The sequence below is a fragment of the Cephus cinctus genome, unplaced genomic scaffold (genome assembly GCF_000341935.2).
Source record: "Cephus cinctus unplaced genomic scaffold, Ccin1 Ccin1_scaffold0814, whole genome shotgun sequence".
NCBI lineage: Eukaryota > Metazoa > Arthropoda > Insecta > Hymenoptera > Cephidae > Cephus > Cephus cinctus.
This window is the reverse complement of record NW_014333409.1, coordinates 211723-230599: the sequence shown is the minus strand read 5'-3', so window position 1 is coordinate 230599 and position 18877 is coordinate 211723. Positions and strand designations below refer to the sequence as shown.

At 43.6% G+C, this 18877-nt stretch overlaps 1 protein-coding gene and 1 long non-coding RNA gene across 3 annotated transcripts; both read right to left on the bottom strand.

Annotated features, from left to right (window-relative positions):
- Positions 1 to 195: 195 nt before the first annotated feature.
- LOC107270773 lies at positions 196 to 4373 on the bottom strand. 2 transcript variants are annotated; one of them, XR_003060658.1, is made up of 3 exons: positions 2683 to 4373; positions 2447 to 2531; positions 196 to 2334 (listed from the first exon to the last, which is right to left on the bottom strand). It is a non-coding gene; the product is annotated as an uncharacterized LOC107270773 (long non-coding RNA). The 2 variants fall into 2 exon arrangements; XR_001538424.2 differs by having other exon boundaries at positions 196 to 2531; positions 2683 to 2944; positions 3029 to 4373.
- A 693-nt stretch (positions 4374 to 5066) lies between these two features.
- On the bottom strand, positions 5067 to 18874 carry LOC107270771 (arginine-glutamic acid dipeptide repeats protein). Its single transcript, XM_015746097.2, has 3 exons — positions 18553 to 18874; positions 12143 to 12248; positions 5067 to 8477 (listed from the first exon to the last, which is right to left on the bottom strand). Exons 2-3 carry the CDS (start codon positions 12243 to 12245, stop codon positions 6010 to 6012), a joined length of 2571 nt encoding a protein of 856 aa, XP_015601583.1. The 5' UTR covers positions 12246 to 12248; positions 18553 to 18874; the 3' UTR covers positions 5067 to 6009.
- Positions 18875 to 18877: the final 3 nt, after the last annotated feature.

Sequence of the window (18877 nt, the reverse complement as noted above, 5' to 3'; positions counted from 1 at the left end):
ACCAGACCAAAGGAATGGGACAAGTAAGACAAGCACAATGGGAAGTGAGAGGGAACAGAGTGAAACTAGAAGATAGAAATAAAAGAATCCAAAAAGAGAAAAGTAAGAAATAGAGGTATAAAAGTAGAGAAGAAATAAACATAGAAGAAGAAGAAGGTTGGAAATGGATAAGAGGGGTGCTTCCAAGAGACCACTATAGGAGACCGGCTCGAGGAAGAATGAGTGCTCCGAGTGCAGGCACTGTCATCAACGCTCCCCTCACTCTCTGGTTACCCCTGGTTACAATTACTCATCGAGTTCTGCGCGAGCTGCTAGATGGCAATGGTGATTCCGTCATTCGCACTTACGGTTACCTACAGTCGATAATGGAGAAAGAAATGGAAAATTCTATAGATAAATATAAATAGGAGAATCCCCTAAATACCGGCACTACAATAATACTCGTTATACATAGGGTTGTGTTCGTATGTGCCATCATTGTTCAAAAAAAAAAAGCATTTACAATATTCTTTTAAAATAGTTATAGACGTTAAATATAATTCTTGAAGTAAAAGTTCAATCTTAATAAATAATCAATTACACATATCTTTATATTAAAAATAACGCGTTGCCTGCCAACAAATATTTTCTACTTCAAACTTGTACCAAAATTTCTCCGGGTGTTTCTTTCACGAAGATCGATATCAACCAAATGATTATATTCGGCTATTTAACTATGTCATATACCAATGAAATTCAATCTAATTGTAAATCTTACATCCTGGCGACCTCTCGACGTAACGAAAATTGCGTTATCCTTGACCTTAACCAAAAGGAGACCTCCGGCAAACGAGGACGTGGCTGGGGCAATAACCGGCTGCTGGGCGATCTTCTGTCAACCGGCTGGCAGGACCAGACGAGCTATCTATAATCGATCGCTGGAAATAATCATTCGGGTAACTCCGATAGGACCAATTGAAAGGGCCCACCGAAAGTACTACGAGCTGTATGAAAAGTGTCCTGGCTTGGTTAGATCGGGTGGGTACCATCCGGATCACGAGCGTGGGACGGAAATAGCTGAATAAAAAATAATTCATCACAGTGACTAATTGGAGACCGTGTCCTGGTGGCAGAGGGAGGAGAACATAGAGGTGCACGTACAACGAAGCGACAAGGTGAATAATTGAACCAGCCTAATTGAAGAGATGGCGAACGAGTGGTGGGTTTATAGAATTTTTCATTTTTTAGTTACGCAGACGAGACTGTAGAGAACTTTACGATCACCCTGTAGTAACGTACCTATATCTGGGTGCTCCAGATAGATGCGTCCGATATGAGGCCCGGGCCCAGGCTGAAGTAATGAGAGGCCCAAAGCCGCCTTCTGCGTGTATCGCGCCCTCGCTTGTTTATGGGAATCATCAGATGCACATCGAGATCGTGACTGCGGGTGGATGGGACTCATGGGAGCGTATGCCGACCGAGTTGGGCCCAAAATCCTCTTACTACAGACATTAACGATTTACAGTCTGCATATAATGAAAATCTACGTAATAAGGCCCAAACACCATTGCATACGTAATCGCAGTCAATTCTACCGAAGTGTGTAACTATCCTACGCGTTACTTGTAACAAATAAAACCTAAAGGCGTGACACTTGCCGCACGCATAATTTCGCATCGGTACGTGTCCCGGGGCCCGAGAAATTATATGCAAAAATTCCTAGGTCGGCGCACCCGGACGCCGCGAATGCTTTCCTCGCCCTGCGTAATGCTTTCGGCTCTCCTTTTCGACGTGGGACCTACATAGAGTTGAGCCCCAAATAGGTATCTCCGATGTGAAATCGTATTAACATTCTTATCGTGCAACGCTGACGCTATTATACGATACATTATCCTGACTCCATGAAACTCAAAATGAAAAAGGTGGCCTTATACAAAAATCAATGGGCTAAGCCTTCTGTGACGCTTTCGCGACGCATACCTGTCAGGCCCCAAATCACTCTAAACGACCACGTCTCCATTGGCCCAACGCATAAATATGCATATACACTTATGCACACAGAGTGTAGGCAGTGCATAGTCTTTTTGATTTTTTCTCTCTCTTTCTCTTTCTTCTCTTCTTCCCAGGGTCTTACACAGAAATTCCTGTCCCGTTCGTCGCTTACGGTGCCCGCACTCCGTGAGACGGTTGGTGAATGTGAAAATTAATTGGAAAGAGGCTTTGCCGATCCATAATCGATACGACCTCACGCTGAGGAGTATCTCCCTTCTGATTCTCCTTCCCACACTGTGTCCTCGCCTCTCTCTCCGCGCTCTAGCATACGCCACCACGCACCAAGAAGACGAGGGACCGGCACTGCAAGGAATTTCCAAAGAGTACCAGGGTATGTCCTAAGACCGTGGTGCCCGTAAACCAGCTTCAAAAACTGTTAGGCGTGAGAGGAATGTTTGCGAATATGAAAACGTACGGAAAATGGGTCGCGAGCCATCACGTTCTCTTGGCTCTCGAATCCATGATAGCGTTCCGCAATTTAACATCTTCGACAGCTCCATCTATATACAAAATATACCACAAACTTATATTATACGAACATTAAAAAAAAAATCGGAAGTACGTCTATACAGTCTCTCTGTTCCGTTGACGCTTGTCATAATACTGTCTCACTTTTATCACTCGTAAGTATATCTATATCTCTCGCCATACCTGGTATTGAGAAAAGTCTCATGGAATTCACCGGACAGGAAGCGTTCGGCATGCCGGACAAGGGACACGGCGACTGACTTCAGGATCGAGAGCCGTCGCGATCGACTACGGGGAATCGGTAAGCCGTCAGTGTGTTTCTGGAACTCACGTAGCATTGAGACAACTCGTGTTACCCTCGAGATCGTTTCTTTGTCTGTTTGTCAGCGCGATGCAGTCTGAGTATTGCAGCTTAGCCAATCATGGGCTTCTGGATGTCCTATTCCTATGGACGTATATTCTCTTAAAGAATTCAAGCACGAGTAGTATAATTAAGTCTCGCAGAAAAATTCTTACAAGTGAAATTCACCTTAGAGAAAAGTAACCGCACGTAAGGATCGTGGATATACGTAATTGCGTCTTGAAGAGTGTGAAAGCACCTCGAAATCAGTGTTCATAATAAAGACGACAGATGGCGCTCGCGCTAGTACAAACTTGCAATGAATCTCCTTACCTGCAAAGATACTCTGTTTCTTTTGGTTCTATGGTACGACAGTGTTTTCTCTACTTTTACAAACGTGACACTTATGCTGAATTTGTAACAAGGAAGTGACGTAGCTTCAGTTAATATCCGAAGCACTGTATCTTGCTTCCGGATTGAATCCGAGGATTTTTAGGTTAAGAATCTCCGAGCGGAAATCCTTGTGGTTTATTATGCGATACGCTATAGTGATTGGTTCTAAGTATACTATTGCTGCTCCGCTACTGTTACTGCTACTTCAGGAAGGATGAATGTATCTAGCGTGGGTTCCTGGTATCGGACACGATATTGGGTTAGTTTTTGTCCAGTTCTAGTTTCCTCAGTGGTGCAATGAGGCTTCCCGTAGACGTATGTCACGTTCCAGATTATCGACGACGGTGTAGGTGTCACCTTCCGGGTGAGAAAATTCTTCCTGTTTCTATTAGATACCTTGAAGAACTTCAGAAACTTTGTGGATTTATCTTTTGTTTGTATCTTTTCAACTTTCTTTAAATTGCACCGTACCCCGTGAACGTATACTTTCTTAACTTACCGACCATGTTCGTTCCTCATTGTCTAATTAATCGGTTAAATTACCATGAATTGATCATAAAGTGTATTGGGCAGATTCGTGGTGGGAAAGAATTTTTAATCTGGGTAACGATGCGTTGCGTGCAATTAGTTAATTATCGAGTTATCATGGCGATTCCGTTAATTGATCCTCACCTATACGGAATTGGTTAAAGAGAAAACTACCAAAAGCTAATTGATGATCACTTGGTTTCTTATGCGGAAGGCAGAGGTACATGTATCTTCATATAAAGTAATTGAGTATGATCGATAAGGATTGATGATATTCAAAACAAGGTAATCGGTATATCTAATGACAGTTGATTAGTGCATAATTGACAGTGCAGATTTCTCACCGCGACGCAGATGCGTTTGCTTTCTTTCTGTGCGCACGAGTGAACCGAGGAGAAAGAGAGAAGAAAGAAGAGGAAGAAAAAAAAAGATAGAAAATTTCGCAAGGCCTCGAGCACTCGGTTGCAGGATGCGATCGGCCGGATTCGCGAAAGGCTAGACGACTTTTTACCTCGAATCGCCTAGAAATAAATAGTATAACGCGGCTGGATTTAGCCGATATCACATGTGGCGGCACATCGTGAACCTTCGTCAAGGTGTCCTGACTCAATATCCACGTAAGAAATAATATTCCCTAGGAAATAAAAAAAAACTCTAGATTCAAACAATACAGTCAAGCTAGAAACATTATACAGAATTCGTATCTCCACAGGTTGCTACTGAGAATTGCATCTGCAGTCAGTGCAGGAACCAAAAAAATTGCATCGGAGCGGCGGTATAGACAGAGCAAAAAATAAATGGAGGATGAGGAGGCCCAAATGAAACGAGGTACCGGTGTGGTGGACCCCACAATATTGTTACACCGCGGCTCCGGCATGGGACTTTTTTTTCGCGTGGAGGGACCGGGCCCCCCGGTTGGCGGCCCTGTCCTCTCCAGAAGATTTATGCTACAGACATTGAAACTAAGTTACGCCATAAATTAACCTTAAATTCGTGCTTTCGATGCTTTTTTTTTGTAATTAAATGCCGGCGAACAATGAAACATTTGTTTGGGCCTTAGTGACAAGGCCCCTTGTACATTATACGTACATATATCTATACGTTGTCCTGTCTGTTATAGGATGCACCCTCAAAGTGATCAGATTGATTGACGTTTCGAGGATGAAACTGCAAGCAGCACGATAACGAGTGCCCTTCCGGATCAACCATGGATTTCGTTAGGACATGATAATTCAAATGGGTTATATGAAATTAAACAATTAATTGGATTTACGTCAAGTTTAACAACAACAATCGTAGAGGGCTCTAAGGTATAATATGATATTTTATTAATTTAATAAATGTAATAATCAACAGAACATGACCGTCAGGTACAAATATCATACATAAACGTAACACGCTTTAGAGTACATATGTACGTCCATATACGTATAAAATTTGGATCGTCCTAACGTAGGATTAAAAAAAGTAAAAAAAAAAAAAAGATGACGCGACTACAGAGAAATCGGTATGGCTTAAGTCGATACATAATGTAATGATAACATGTCGATATAATAAGTCTAATATATATAATTTATGTTTAGATATACACAACATAACTACATAGCATATTCATATATTTACCTATATAATATAAATTATAGGTATAGGGGTGCGATACAGTTTTGTTAGTACGTACACGATATGTTTGGTAACTGGTATAAGTAAGACTAGGAGTTAATTGATACATCGAATTCTAATCTAGAACTCATTAACGTGACACGATTTAATACGAGGATCACGCGAAACGCGTCTAACAATAAATAATAAATAAATACAATAATAATAAATATTATCGACACGTACGTACGAAGCGTTTATCAATCTCTCGAAAAGTTTATCGTCCACTGCACTTTTGCATAGCAACTTTTGTTTCTCTAATCTAGATAACGACTTTTACCTAGCACCTAATTCATATTAATTGCAAACTATTTTAATCCTAATTAATACACAAGGGCATCGCCTAAGGGATGAACCCATCAAGCGCATCGCATCCCACCCCATACTGGCACAATGAAAAAAAAAAAATATAGAAATAAGTAAAAAAAGGATTCTTGCGAGCTATATGACATTCTTCGACGATTAACGAAGAATTAAGCAAAGGTGTAAGCCTCTCTAAAGCCTGGAATCACGTAATCACTCTACGACGATGATTGTCTTCCTAATGGAGACGCACCCCTTAAGATACGAAGGGGTTAAAGGTCATTGGCCTAATTATTGATCTCTATGGTAGTCACGGAGTTGGTCTCGCGTTCCTCCTCCGTTGCAGGAGGCGGCGGTACAGTGAATGCACTAAAACCACTCTCTACGAGACTCAAGAGACTCTCTTGGCCTAATCGTTGCCCAGGTGGTTTCTCAATTCTCATTTTAGACGTGACTCTCTCGCCGCCAGAGCCCTTGGTGTTCTCGTTTATCAGCTGTTCCAGCTTGGATAGACGCTCGGTAGTGCTTTCCTGGATCTCGTTGTTCTCCACAGGCACCCCGTGCTTATTCACTGATGGCTTGTAGGTTTTAACTTTTGAATGGCCTTGAATTATAAGGTACATTGGTCCCCGAATAGGTTTGGCTGGCTGTTTATAATGTGAAAATATAGGATCGGTTGTTAGACTTGGTACAGTTGTTGTCGGAGGTGGTGGCGAAGGTGCTGGCGTAGGTGATGAGGACGGTAAAGATGACGAAAAGACTATTGACGTTGCCGTAGAAGGCGTTTGGTGTAGTTTACGTGTTTCGTTATTCAAAATCATAGCCAGGGGTGATTCGTTCTTTATATAGTCCGTGACAGCCTCTAGACCTGGGGTGACCGTTTCAGGATTCTGAGGCGGCACCGTCGGCAGGATTGGTGACTGAGACAACATCATCGTCTGTGCAGGGTTGTCCGGTCTGGAGACATGCTTGTTCGTGGAGCTTTGGAAAATTGGTGGGTTCGTAAAAGTGATGGGAACTTGGGAAAACTTCTGATGATGAAGTTCTTCCATGGCTGGTAGCCTCATCATGGGTTTAGCTGGTGGACCATGCATATGCGTCATTGGAGGTTGTGCGTGGGGCATAGATGGTGACCTGTACGGTATATGGGACTCCATAGGGTGCATCATATTCGGCATGCTAGGTAGGTACTGCATTATGCTGTTAGATGGGCGTTGTTGCATCATTTGCTGTGGTAGACCCATGGGAAAGGCTGTATGATGCATTGAGGGTTGGTGCATAGCCATCTGCGGGGGCATAGGTCGACCTAGGTATGGATGATGCTCCTCGTGACGCGGTGGCATCGGAGGACTGGGTAATGAGTTCCTGGAGGGTGCTGGATTCGACGTCAGCAGCGTCTGCTTCATCTCAGAGGTCATCGCGTTCCCAAAATTGTTGGGTGTCGCTGGAGAAGGTTTTGGTCCATCCCCTATAGTCACGTTCAGCTTGTCCATGTAATTGGTAGGCATCACCACAGCTATGGGACTTTTTGTCTTCTGATTCTCCACTTCCAAGGACGGTGTATTAGCCATCACTATATGCATCTTTGACCCGGATGGCTGACCCATAACTATCTCACCAGCGTTCTCCTCTTTCTGTACTGTCGTTACAGACGGCTGGACTACCGATCCTGTAGATGATGGACCCTCCGGCGCAACTTCCTTCTGACCGATCACCACTTCCTCGTTATCATTACTGTCACCATCCACAATGATATTTGCATTCTGACCAACGACGACCTCGTGACTTGACGAAGCTGCTACGTGATGGTCCATGTTATCAAAGTGATCGCGCAGATTGGCTGGAGTCTGCCAGGTGACCTGGCTACTGGGTTCCGAGGACACAGAGGACACTGATGAGGATGATGGTCCACTGCTCGCTAACCAGCCACCGGATAGCGTTTGCGTAGACTGGTAAATCAGATTAGATTTTTCAAAGGAGACCGACGGCGTTGTTTGGTCAAATTTTGGTTTTTGATTTTGCGCTGGTGGCGTGTAGACGCTCTTGATAGTCTCTATTTGAGACACGACGCTCTTCGGCGGCTTCGAGGAAGGTCTTGGCGCGGGAAGAGGCTGAGAGTAGGTATTCTTCGGTGGCAAACTGTAAATCTGGGATTCCAATTGTAAAATCGGTCCTTCCTCCGTTTGCGTGCTGAACTGTTGATCCCCAAACGTGACCTTGCCCTTTTGCGAGAAGTTCGTCTGCTCCAGTGGTTTCCGTATCAACGGCGGCGGTAGCATCATGGTGTAAGGTTTAGGTTTCTGTCCATAAAACGGACTAGGGTAGTAGCTCGCCGGTACATTTTGAATTCTATTTTGATTCCTGTAGTCAATCACTCCGTTCTTGAAGTTCGAAGTTCTCACGAGCTTAGGCGGTTCAGCTCCGGAACTTCCGGTAAAATCGGTCCTATGTAATACCGGCTCGGTCCGATACTGATCCTGATTCCTTGTGAACTTCGGACCGTCGACGAACTTGAGAAATTGTTCGGGTATCTTGGGACTGGTTTTCTTAGCCGTAACACCGAGCACGAGAATATCGCGCTTCGCCGAAGGTTCGGTCGTGTGCGAATCAAGCCAATATTGCACCCTGTCCAATACGGGCGGAACGTAATCGAATGTGGGATCATTTTTCAAAGGATCCCCACGTCCCAGAGGCGTCCACTCGTCGTAGTCCATTCTCGGCGAGAATATCCTGGCTCTGCTTTCCTGATTGTATCCTGAAAAATACAAGAAGAAGGACAAAGGTCCAATAGATTCTTATAAGCCAAATACAAAAATACCCACAATCCAACACTATCGATCGAAACTAACCGCACCCCACGTATAAATACACGACAGGAACAATTTAATAAAAATTTCAAAGTATCCCGAAATAATCATTATTAATTGCACATGAAACCACAATAAATCCAAGATGGCTGCATACAAGAACCTATTAAAAAATTAATTCCCTCAGGCAAGACCGAAAGTTCAAGACAATTTAGAATGCCCTTGAATTTCTCAGCGTCAATTCAATAATTCACGTTCTCCCGGCAACAAGGTCCTGCAGTATTCCACAGACGTGACTCCCGGCCAAGCCGCATAGATGCATAATGCGACGATGGGTCGTCGGACCAGACTCTCCGAGCATTGGCGCAGCCGTAAAAAAAGAAGAAAAAAAAAAACAACCAACCGACAACAACAAATCCAATGCATTCTCACCGCGTTCTCTCCCAGCTTTCATAGAATCTACATTCCCCATAAATATGTTAAACAGACATATCGATAGTTCCTCACGTACGATCTCACCGTACAAATGCCAGCAATGCTCGCACGCGTATACGCGATGGCATAAGAAAGAAAACCAATAGTTTCATTTCAATCGAACATAACCTAAAGACCCTATCAGTTAACCGGGCAGTGTGTCGAGCTTTCCCGGGGTATACGAATACCCCGTAGCATCACAATAGTATACAGGAGGCGCCAGTACTCGAGTCAAGTCGCATAAATACACATGTCATGCATACGACCACCGTGCGTCGCGCATACCAGGAACCAAGAGTGGCTTGGCTGCTCTCTCTTTACATAATGCATGCACCTACGGGAACGGCGCATGCGCACTTACTCGGTCACGATATATATATATATATCCGGCTAGGAAATGCGCCCAGGCTATTTTTAGTGAACTGCTCTATTCATCGTCGCTTAAGCAAAGACTCATTAGGGTTAAGAGCTTCCACTCGGCACTCGGCTACAGCGCGAGCCCCGACTGCAGTGTACGACTGTAGTTTCGTGAAAACTAACGTGAAAACTTGCCTCCGCTAGCGCCACCACGAAACTTTACGGATTTTACTGGTATTACTTGTACACTCTGTCAAGTCAATATCTCGATGTATGGTGGGCTGGATATACGAAATATCAGACCCTGGCGTTAACTGGACCTAGCCTATACGTGATAGACAGTGAAAGAAGAAGCGACGGGAAAGTAGGATAATTGTAAATATATAGTCGGCATTAGAAATTCGTAGACAGAAATAAGTCTTGGTCTATCTGTATGCGACAAAGTCGGATACGTGTTCCGAGTCTATATGCAGTGTCATTAGGATTCGATAATGCATCTGTACCTCGTTTCTATCATTGATTGTACGTGTATATACATATATATATATATATATATATATATATATAACCTTTCACGCTCTATTCCTAATAGCAACGTGATAAGTGAATAGTATGATAATCAATATACTCGAGGCGTGAATCACACGTTTCCATAGGTCTCGGAGCAAGTCAGACAATTAAAGGCCTCAGCGAGCAATCAGCCGACACCATTCAAGCGGTAAACACTAGCTGACGTTTCTTAATGAAGCGAATCGAGGGAAAAAGGTCTGAATGGCTGGTTCTAACTGCTCAATGGCTGGACCTCACGTGTAAGAGGTCAAGTACTTACCCAGTGCCGGTAAGGATCCAGCCTTATTTACATTAATTAAAAGCCCAGAATGGGCTACGTGTATCTTCGAACCTGCGATCACGAATGAGAGAGAAAGAGAGAGAGAACCTGTAGCGACTCTTGAATTTTCCTATGGGAATCTCTTATGGGTATCTCAACCATTGAACAAACTAACTAGTTACTCGTGACTGTCTATAGTAATGGGCAATCGTAAACCTATTTAAGTTTTCTCGCACGGGAAACGATGGGTTAGAGCCTCTCAGACGATTCTGCCATCTTGCGGTGGAAATAAGAAAATGGGTTTAAGGTAGTTAAATTTTAGTGTGTTTCTGCCTGTATATACATATATATACATATAGAAACGATTACGCTAAAGCCTTCACGAAGTACCTACGAAGATGGGAATCGCTCCAGTCTGCTCTGGGACCTATTACCACGAAAATCTTTTCTCCTGATTGCGTCATACGTCCGGAAAACGACCGTTAGAGACCGTCTGGCACCTTTTACCTTCTTCCTACGTCACCCATCTCTATCCTACAGGCATATACTCATATGCGCCACTGGCGTACGTTGAGAAACATACATGTATCGAACGATCGGGAGTGCTCTTAGCACTGAACAGTGTGTTGACCTACTGACCTGCGACTGACGCATACGTCGAAACGGCTTTAGCGTATCTTGATACGCGGGCTACACGAGTTTTATACGCGTGAATTAAAGGGCGGGAAATACGAGAGATTTTGAAAATGTTATTACCGCAAAGTGACTTTTGCAAGGTACGCGAGAGCTCGTGTATACTCGTTTGGCTTGACGAGCGTAATTAATTGGATTTGAGAGAAAAAAAGGTGATGATTACCAGTGCTGGTAGGAGGATCATCAAACCTCGAGATTTCCGAATTCACATGAAGGCCGCCCAGAGCGTTGCGAATAATTGGCCGCGCGCAAGATCTCTCTGCGGTTACGGGAGCTTGGAAAAAAAAAGGTAGAGAGATTCTGGACCACCCAGTGTGTAGACCGAGGATAATACGTATACGTCAGAACATACAGTGTCTTTAAAAAAATTATTCTTCTATGCGGTATCGCGTATCTTGGGTACCTGAGAAAATTACGTACGAGTCATATATACACGGAATCTCGAAGCGTGCACTATTACGCTTTCGAATCCACCTGCTGTTACTTTTGACTAAACTGTCAGGTCACACGTTGAGTCGCGCGTGAAAACTTAACCTCGAAATGCCAGTTGGATATTCCTCAACTTTTTTTTGTATCCTTCTTCCAGCTCAACATACAGTAGTACGCGGGTCTGAGAATTCGGACGAATTGACTTGACGAATTACCTCTAATGACACGACACAGCCGCCACGTAAATCTTGAAAGACTTGAAATCAAGTGTCGTGTGTATAAATATGCTTCTACTTTGAAGCGAAGAAAAAAAAAGGGGTAAACAGTATAGAGGCTAAATTTCAAAACTTCTCTGTCGTTGCGAGAGTGTCGAATTGAGTTGCGTCATCACTCGAGATTTCCAAAGTGCACGAAACCGGTCAACGATAGCATTTAGCGAACTGATCCGATCGGAGATTTCGATTCGGCGTTAGAGATCGACTACTGGATTAGATGGAAACGTGAATCAGTGTCATAGTAAAAGGTTTACGGTTAAAAAAAAAAACCCGTATGACCGAAGCGACGTTATAGGCGCGAGATAAGCAACTTGAAAAATTTGTAGTATCGAATAACACGTGCGAGTTCAATAGTCGGATCTCTTTTTCTTCATCCTTTTCCTAGGCAAAGGTCGGACGGTTTCGGTGCGTTTGAAAATGGTAGAACCTAAAGAAATTCCTGGAATTCAGGGTGTGAATATTCCAGTGGCCGAGGTTGGCAAAAATTGTCGATATAAATTTCGAATAATAATAACATTAATGGCGAACCCCTCATTATTCACTTCCATGGACTTACCAGTCTTGTTCTCGAAGGACGAACCAACATTCTCACAATTGGAGTAGCAGACGACACAGGTCAGGATGATCCACGTGGACAGGAAACTTCGTATTGGCGGCATTTTCTGTAAAAAAAAAAAAATCAATAAATCCGGCGACAAACGAAAATAACCTAGAATCCCATTAATCGTTATCACTCCCAGACTCCGAAATCCAGTATCTATCCAACAAATCTGCACACCCCCACTCGCACCAGATGACGACCGTGCGAGCCCAGAGCAATAGCAATTATAAAGTTCTCCGCGATAATCGACTTGGAGTAAAAATTTTTTTCCCCCATTAACCCAAAAAAAAAAAGTAACAATTATTAACGATCCCGGCAAATCCTCGTTGTCGGTATTACTTAACAGTCACGAAACGACCAACAATAATTAACCATTAAGTATGACAAAGTTAGAGTCTCGCTATGAAGAATTCGTCGCTACCTACATTAAGGTTCGTCCACAGTAAAAATATCAGCATCGTCATCAGCACCCGACGCGTATCCCTATTAACAAAGAGGAAATTCAAGATAACTGGAACTCCAGATGGCTACCGTATAGCAAAGAAGAAGCCGGGTAGTCGGCAGAAAATTCCAGAAAGATCGTGACCGGTAGGTCACCAGTGACCCAGAGCGAGTAGTAGCACCACGTCCTGAAATTGCGTTCCCACGATCGGGCCCTGGACGTCATATACCTTGCAATACCCACCAGTTACAGTGAGACCCAAGGAGACTCGACTCATTGTATCTTCCCGTCATCCTCGGTAGTCGTATTAAACCGAAACCATTGATACGGAACTGTCCTCGATGCCCGAGGGTTTCAACGGACAGGATACATAAATTAAAAGTGAAAAAAAAAATGAGTCTCACCTATCAAGTACCCAGATCGCACTCTACTCTCCGTTATTTAATGTACCACCATTACCTACGGGTCTATAATTCTTTAGCAATTAGAAAGATTCCTCCTCCTAATCTATTAACGAAGAGTATCCTGCTGATTCACAGTCGACGTACGACACTCGAATCATGTCACGAAGTCCTCGCTCGTCCTCGGTAGTCAGGTACAGTAGATACTTTCACGTTAAATCAAAAGAGACGTCTCGATGTGTCTCTGGTCGTTCGAGCCCGGTATCGGTCGTCTTATTAATCCGCGCCATATAAAGAAGGTATCAAAGTGCCGATACGTCTTATTTGGGTGCGAAAAGGACCTTGCCCGTACGGCTATGTAAATGACGATCGTGAACGGGCGATGCGCGACAGTATAGACGGCGGAGTGACGAGAAAGTTTCTGAATTAGAAGTCAAACGGCGAATTGGTGATTGGGTCAGTGTCGCTCCCGTGGAGATTATACATTTGCTAATACGATTTATGATTCAGCGGGATGAAAGGATCGGCCGTTCACCCAGTGAGCAGCACGTGTTAATAGACAGTTAACAGGTGCCGCTCCTTTAAGCTTGATTCACATGAAAGCTATGAGAGTCTTCTCCTCGAGAGAGAGAGAGGGGGAAGAGGGGGCACGCGATGAATTTCGCTAGCATAACCTAACCTGACCTCTTTGTTATCCCCCTATATCTTAAGGTATACGGGGCGTGGGCTGTCCTACGGGCTGGTTCACACGAAGTTTATCCGCGCGACACGTGTAAGCGACGGGCGTCGATCGTGACGATGAAGACGCCGCGCGACGGTCATACTTTCACCGTACAGTCTCGTGCCTCATCGAGTCATGGGTCATCATCCAGCATCCACGACCCTGGACTTCCTTCTGCTGTCTCATAAGACAATGCTGATTTCTATGTATATCGTATTCTCCGACCTTTGCCGCACCGTCGCTTCGTGCGAACTTTACTAATGTCTTTCGGGTATCTTACCGATCCAGCAAGAGAAAAAAGGGCTGGTATCGAGAAGAGTGAGTGCCCAGCGAAGGTGGGGAACGTGTAGGACCTCGGTGTAACGAGACACGTGGTAACGGTAGACAACGCTCCGGGCGACGATTTGCTCCAGAGTTCCCATCGGACGATCGAACGAGCCGATCTCGCGGCAGCGCTGGGTCGCAGGTCCTTTGTGCGGAGCCGCCTCGAAAAAGCAGCGGTCGACCTTGACGAAGAATCGGAATCCGCGAATACGACGATTTCCCTTATAGAAATAGCACGGGTTGTCACGTGACTTACTTCGGGGTCCAAGTCGAAAGTAACGGGTGTCTCGCGCGGACGCGAAGGATTATTAATAGCGCACCGTGGGCAATTACGATTTTTCACAAGAACGAAAGTCATCCTGGAGATCGTAGATCATTCGAGTCTTCTTGGCGATATTAACGTTGATCGCGATCCACTATGCAAGTCCGATCGTTGAGCGCCCACGTAACTCATCCGTTTTTCGTCACCGGAACGAATCGATCCTCTCCGCTATCATCTTTATCGGATGGATCGGAATTGACAGGGTCGCGACTCTTTGAAACCCTGCAATTTTGAGCCAATCACTTTTCCCGACTGTCCTTAGGGCTGAAACGCACGTGTCATGCGACTGTTCAGGTATTCCAGGTACAGCGTAACGATCCTCAAACGGTCACCCATACTAATTTCACGTGTGAGCTGATAATTATCGAGTCCTTGACTCTCTCGCAGGTGTGGCAGTTCATCTCGCCACGTTCAGAATCCCTTCCTGTGGCTACTCAGAACTCGTTTATTTTTGGTACACGTAATAAAGGTCTCCGGGTCACCGGGTACAATTATCGGACATCCTCCTACTCTGGGATTAGCCTGATACATGGGCATACCCATTGCGAGCTAATCCAACCTAACCCAACCCGTGTATGTTAATCAGCTAGGAATAGGATAGCACAGGAAAGTGCGGGTGAATTTGAAAATTTTAATTATGTACAAAGTTTTCTCAATTAAGGACGCCCGACTTTTGCGGTACTTATACCAGACGCAGAGGTAATTATGCAGCGTCGAGGTGCCAGCGTCGTTGGGAATTCGCATAGTCGCTCTGGGATTAAGGCGACTTCGCACCGTAGGGAGTATCTGCATAATCTGTAGGAACCCGTGGGAATAACCGTAGAGACATTGCCAGGTGGTGTAAGTTAAAAGAAATTTTTTCAACCTCACCGAAAGGCACCGCGACGATTCCGGCCCTGGGAGTGTTACGGGACCGCGAGACAGCGTGGCTCCGGAATTTCACTTTATACGGCGTCGTGCGTTCATAATGGAGAACGGTAGGGAGCTACCGAAAGCCTCGGAAACTCTCGTACTCCGTGTATATATAATCGATCCATGAGAAATTTTCTAGTGACTTCTAGGGATATTACGGGTGATTATCTGGAAAGATATTGATTGTAATTTTCATCGTATACATGGATTGAGCCGATATCACGGTGAATTGATTAGGTAAGGATTACTTGCGGGATTACGCGTTTCTCGTACGTCCTCGCATGCAAGAAGAAGGCCAAGTCTCTGCGGGCCACGACCCCAAAAACTCAGACGGCCTATATTAGCTAAAAACGTTATTATATATGCAAGCGATTGGCCCTTCCGCCTTTGAGCGCCATTGGAATTTTCATGAGAGCGTGTTATACGGCAGGATGGTCATAAACCAGTCAGACTTCCTTATAAAAAAAAAAAGAAGCAAGAACCAATAATAAATCAGGTTATCTCTGTTTTAGAAACACGTGACATCGATATACGTTAATCGTAATAAAAAAGAAGCCGGCTGAGCCAGAGAAATAATTTATTGTCGTCATCGCTTAACCCTGTTACGAGCCGTAAAAACGAATCGAGATCAATAGTAAATATAAATTTTTTAAAAATTTTTGTTAAAACTCAACGATCTAGATCTAAATACTATTTTCGATCGACGGATCAACGTGGAAAGTCAGCGACTACAAGCCGTCGTCTAAAAGCCGAAATAATCGAATGTAAGATCTCCGCACGCCGACAGTCCAATTAATTAAATTAAATTCAATCTCGATTAATCTCACTGATAAAGCCAATAGCGAGGAATCCCATAGAGTAATAAGCTAGGACAAGTGAGCGTTTCTTGTAACGTATACCGATCGCTTTAGAAGACATAAGAAACCGTTATGGATCTCCGTCGGTAAAACAGATTCACCGAAAATTATTATTTTCGATTTTGCTACACAATACAACGACCTTTAACCTCGCGGTCTCAACAGATCGATAATTTCCTCGTTTAAACCATCCTCCTGATCGCTATCAAACCTGTGCCCAGTTCTAATGAAGCGACGCTAGGCGTCGTATCATTGAGTTAGGCGCCACCGAACTTTCTCAATATTTGCCCGTCGCCATTAATTACCAATTAACCCGAATCATGGGAGCACGAACAGCCACGAAGATTAACCTGCAAAGTATTAATATTTATAGAGCTGTCGGATCGATCGAAATTTTTCAAAAAGAAACTAAGCCTTGGTGCCACTTAGAGGTCCAGTGCTCCAAGTATCTATGAGAATGCGAGATTCGAGATTATTTTTGAAAAAAAAAAATATATCGACTTTTCCTTGTTACTTTTTTTTTTAAATCAAATGTAAACTCGTCGGTAATCGGACCACCGTGGAAGAGTACTGCTGATTGCGAGAAATCGCGGCGTCGCGTTAAATCAAGAGACCCAACGCTGGCGATAGTCGTATGCAACGCCGATTGTGAACGAGTCCAACGCATTAAGCATCGTCCGGTAGATTTATGGATGCCGCACGCCGTAAAGGGACTCTGTGCATTTCCTGGTTTAAAGGGAGATATATGAACCTTATGAGACACCGTGAATAAATACACACGATCCTTTAGGCGGATATTCAGCCTCATCGCGAATCCTCCGCACCTTTCATGCACGACATAACTTTTAAGTGTCCGAACGACCCAGCGATGGTTTATCCCTCGTATACATGTTGTGACGATGTGATTCCGCATACGGAACGTGGTACAAAATTATCTATGGCTATAAAAATACAAATGTATAATAAATCACATGCGACGTACCTATACTGTGTGTGTACAGCCATCTTATTTGAACGTATAGTCCTGTTCGGTTATTGGGTGGGAAACGTCTGTTGGATATTTCGCGCGAATAATGCCGGGACAGGGAGATAAAAAAATAAATAAAAGAAGTGAAGAATTAAAACAAAAAAAATAAAGAAGGGACACGTACATAGAAGGTACCCGGAGGAAATAAAAAGAGTAGAGGGTCGATGTGCGCCGACCCAGTTTGAACAGTTTCTATACGTTATCCGTCGGCAGTACAGTCGTTCGGTCCTATTCGCACGTGAGCGACGCTTTCTTTAGATGCTCGACGAAAAGATATTTTCATCCCCTAATACGCACTTAGCCTTATTGCATGTAAAATACTGTAGCCATACAATTTTTAGTAATTCTAAAACATCCCTATCTTCCTGGTTATTTCGTATGCGCCAATGTACAGTGTGTCTCACGAGTCACGTGCATGATTAAATACACTGATTAATTTTGATTCCTAATCAAATGCTTTTACTAATTCATGATACATATACCAGGGTGATAAGTAATTAATTTCGTTCCCGCAGGAATTATGCACGCTCCCTTAAGGGTAGCGAAACTACGTGAAAGGTTAAGCCTATATCGCATTAAATTGCACTCGATGATTACCGCCAATCAAACGGCTGCCACGTGCCTCGAACGTTAAACTAAACCGTGAATTCGTGGCAGTGCAATTACCAACGTATAAAAAATTAATTTCGACAAAAGCTTTTGTTATTCTGTAAGTGAAAGTTATACAATTTGTCTTGTAAACAGAGTCAATCTACAGATGCATAAACCTAGTACCCTACAAGACCGGCATAGAATTCCAGGAAACTGTCGCATTCCTGAAAACCGGCCCTTCGCTTAGACAATCTTCTATGTAGTCATAGAGAAATATACGAAATATCAAGATAATATTGAAGATCGATGAACACGTATTTTCTTCAGAATCAAACAAATTTATTTCATAAATACATATAGTGATCGATTCTTCTCTAGATAGTAGCGAATCAATGTTCGTTCGTAGTTTCACCATAAATAGCAAAGCCCAGATTATTGAATGCGTCGGCCTAGCCACCGAACAATATTCACCAAGTCAAAATTACAATAGATACGTCGTAATGAAACAAGATTAATTTAACGACCTAACTACCTCTAATAATAGACACGAAAACCAGTCTGAAATCTAATGAGACAAGAATAAGTAGACAACTTTCCATTGACTTCGGAATAAGAATCCAGTGCTAGTAACATTGCAAACACAAGTTCCGAATAAAAATGAAAAAAAATCCGTGACTTAAAGCACTAACCCATAAGATAAAAAATATCAACATAACCTCAAAACTGAAAATAATACGTATTCCACGAGTCGGAATCTACGACACTTACCCTTTGACCCTTGAACCTGCGTAAGCTCCAATAAGTTTCTCTCCTCTTCGGGTTTTAACCCCCAAATTGAATAATTGACAACACACGAATCAAACGTCCAGCAATTTCTCGTTCACAGACATTTCGACGATCCGACGTCGATGCTCAACCAAAGTATATTCTTACGAAAATGTTACGTTCGTTGCAATATTTTCTTCTTCTCTCGATTATAAAACTGACTGAAAGACTCTGTTCCTTGATTATCTCAGGCAACAGTCGATATCAGCTACTGATCTTTAATCGTTCGCAAAATGTGCGTATTCCTCAAAGCGCGGTGGAGGACTGA

Bases quoted from the DNA above. Each gene is read 5' to 3' on its own strand.
- LOC107270771 (XM_015746097.2), bottom strand. From the start codon at position 12,245: ATGCCGCCAATACGAAGTTTCCTGTCCACGTGGATCATCCTGACCTGT. The intron at 8,478-12,142 runs GTAAGTCCATGG...TGTATTTTTCAG, and splicing joins GTCCTTCGAGAACAAGACTG to GATACAATCAGGAAAGCAGA.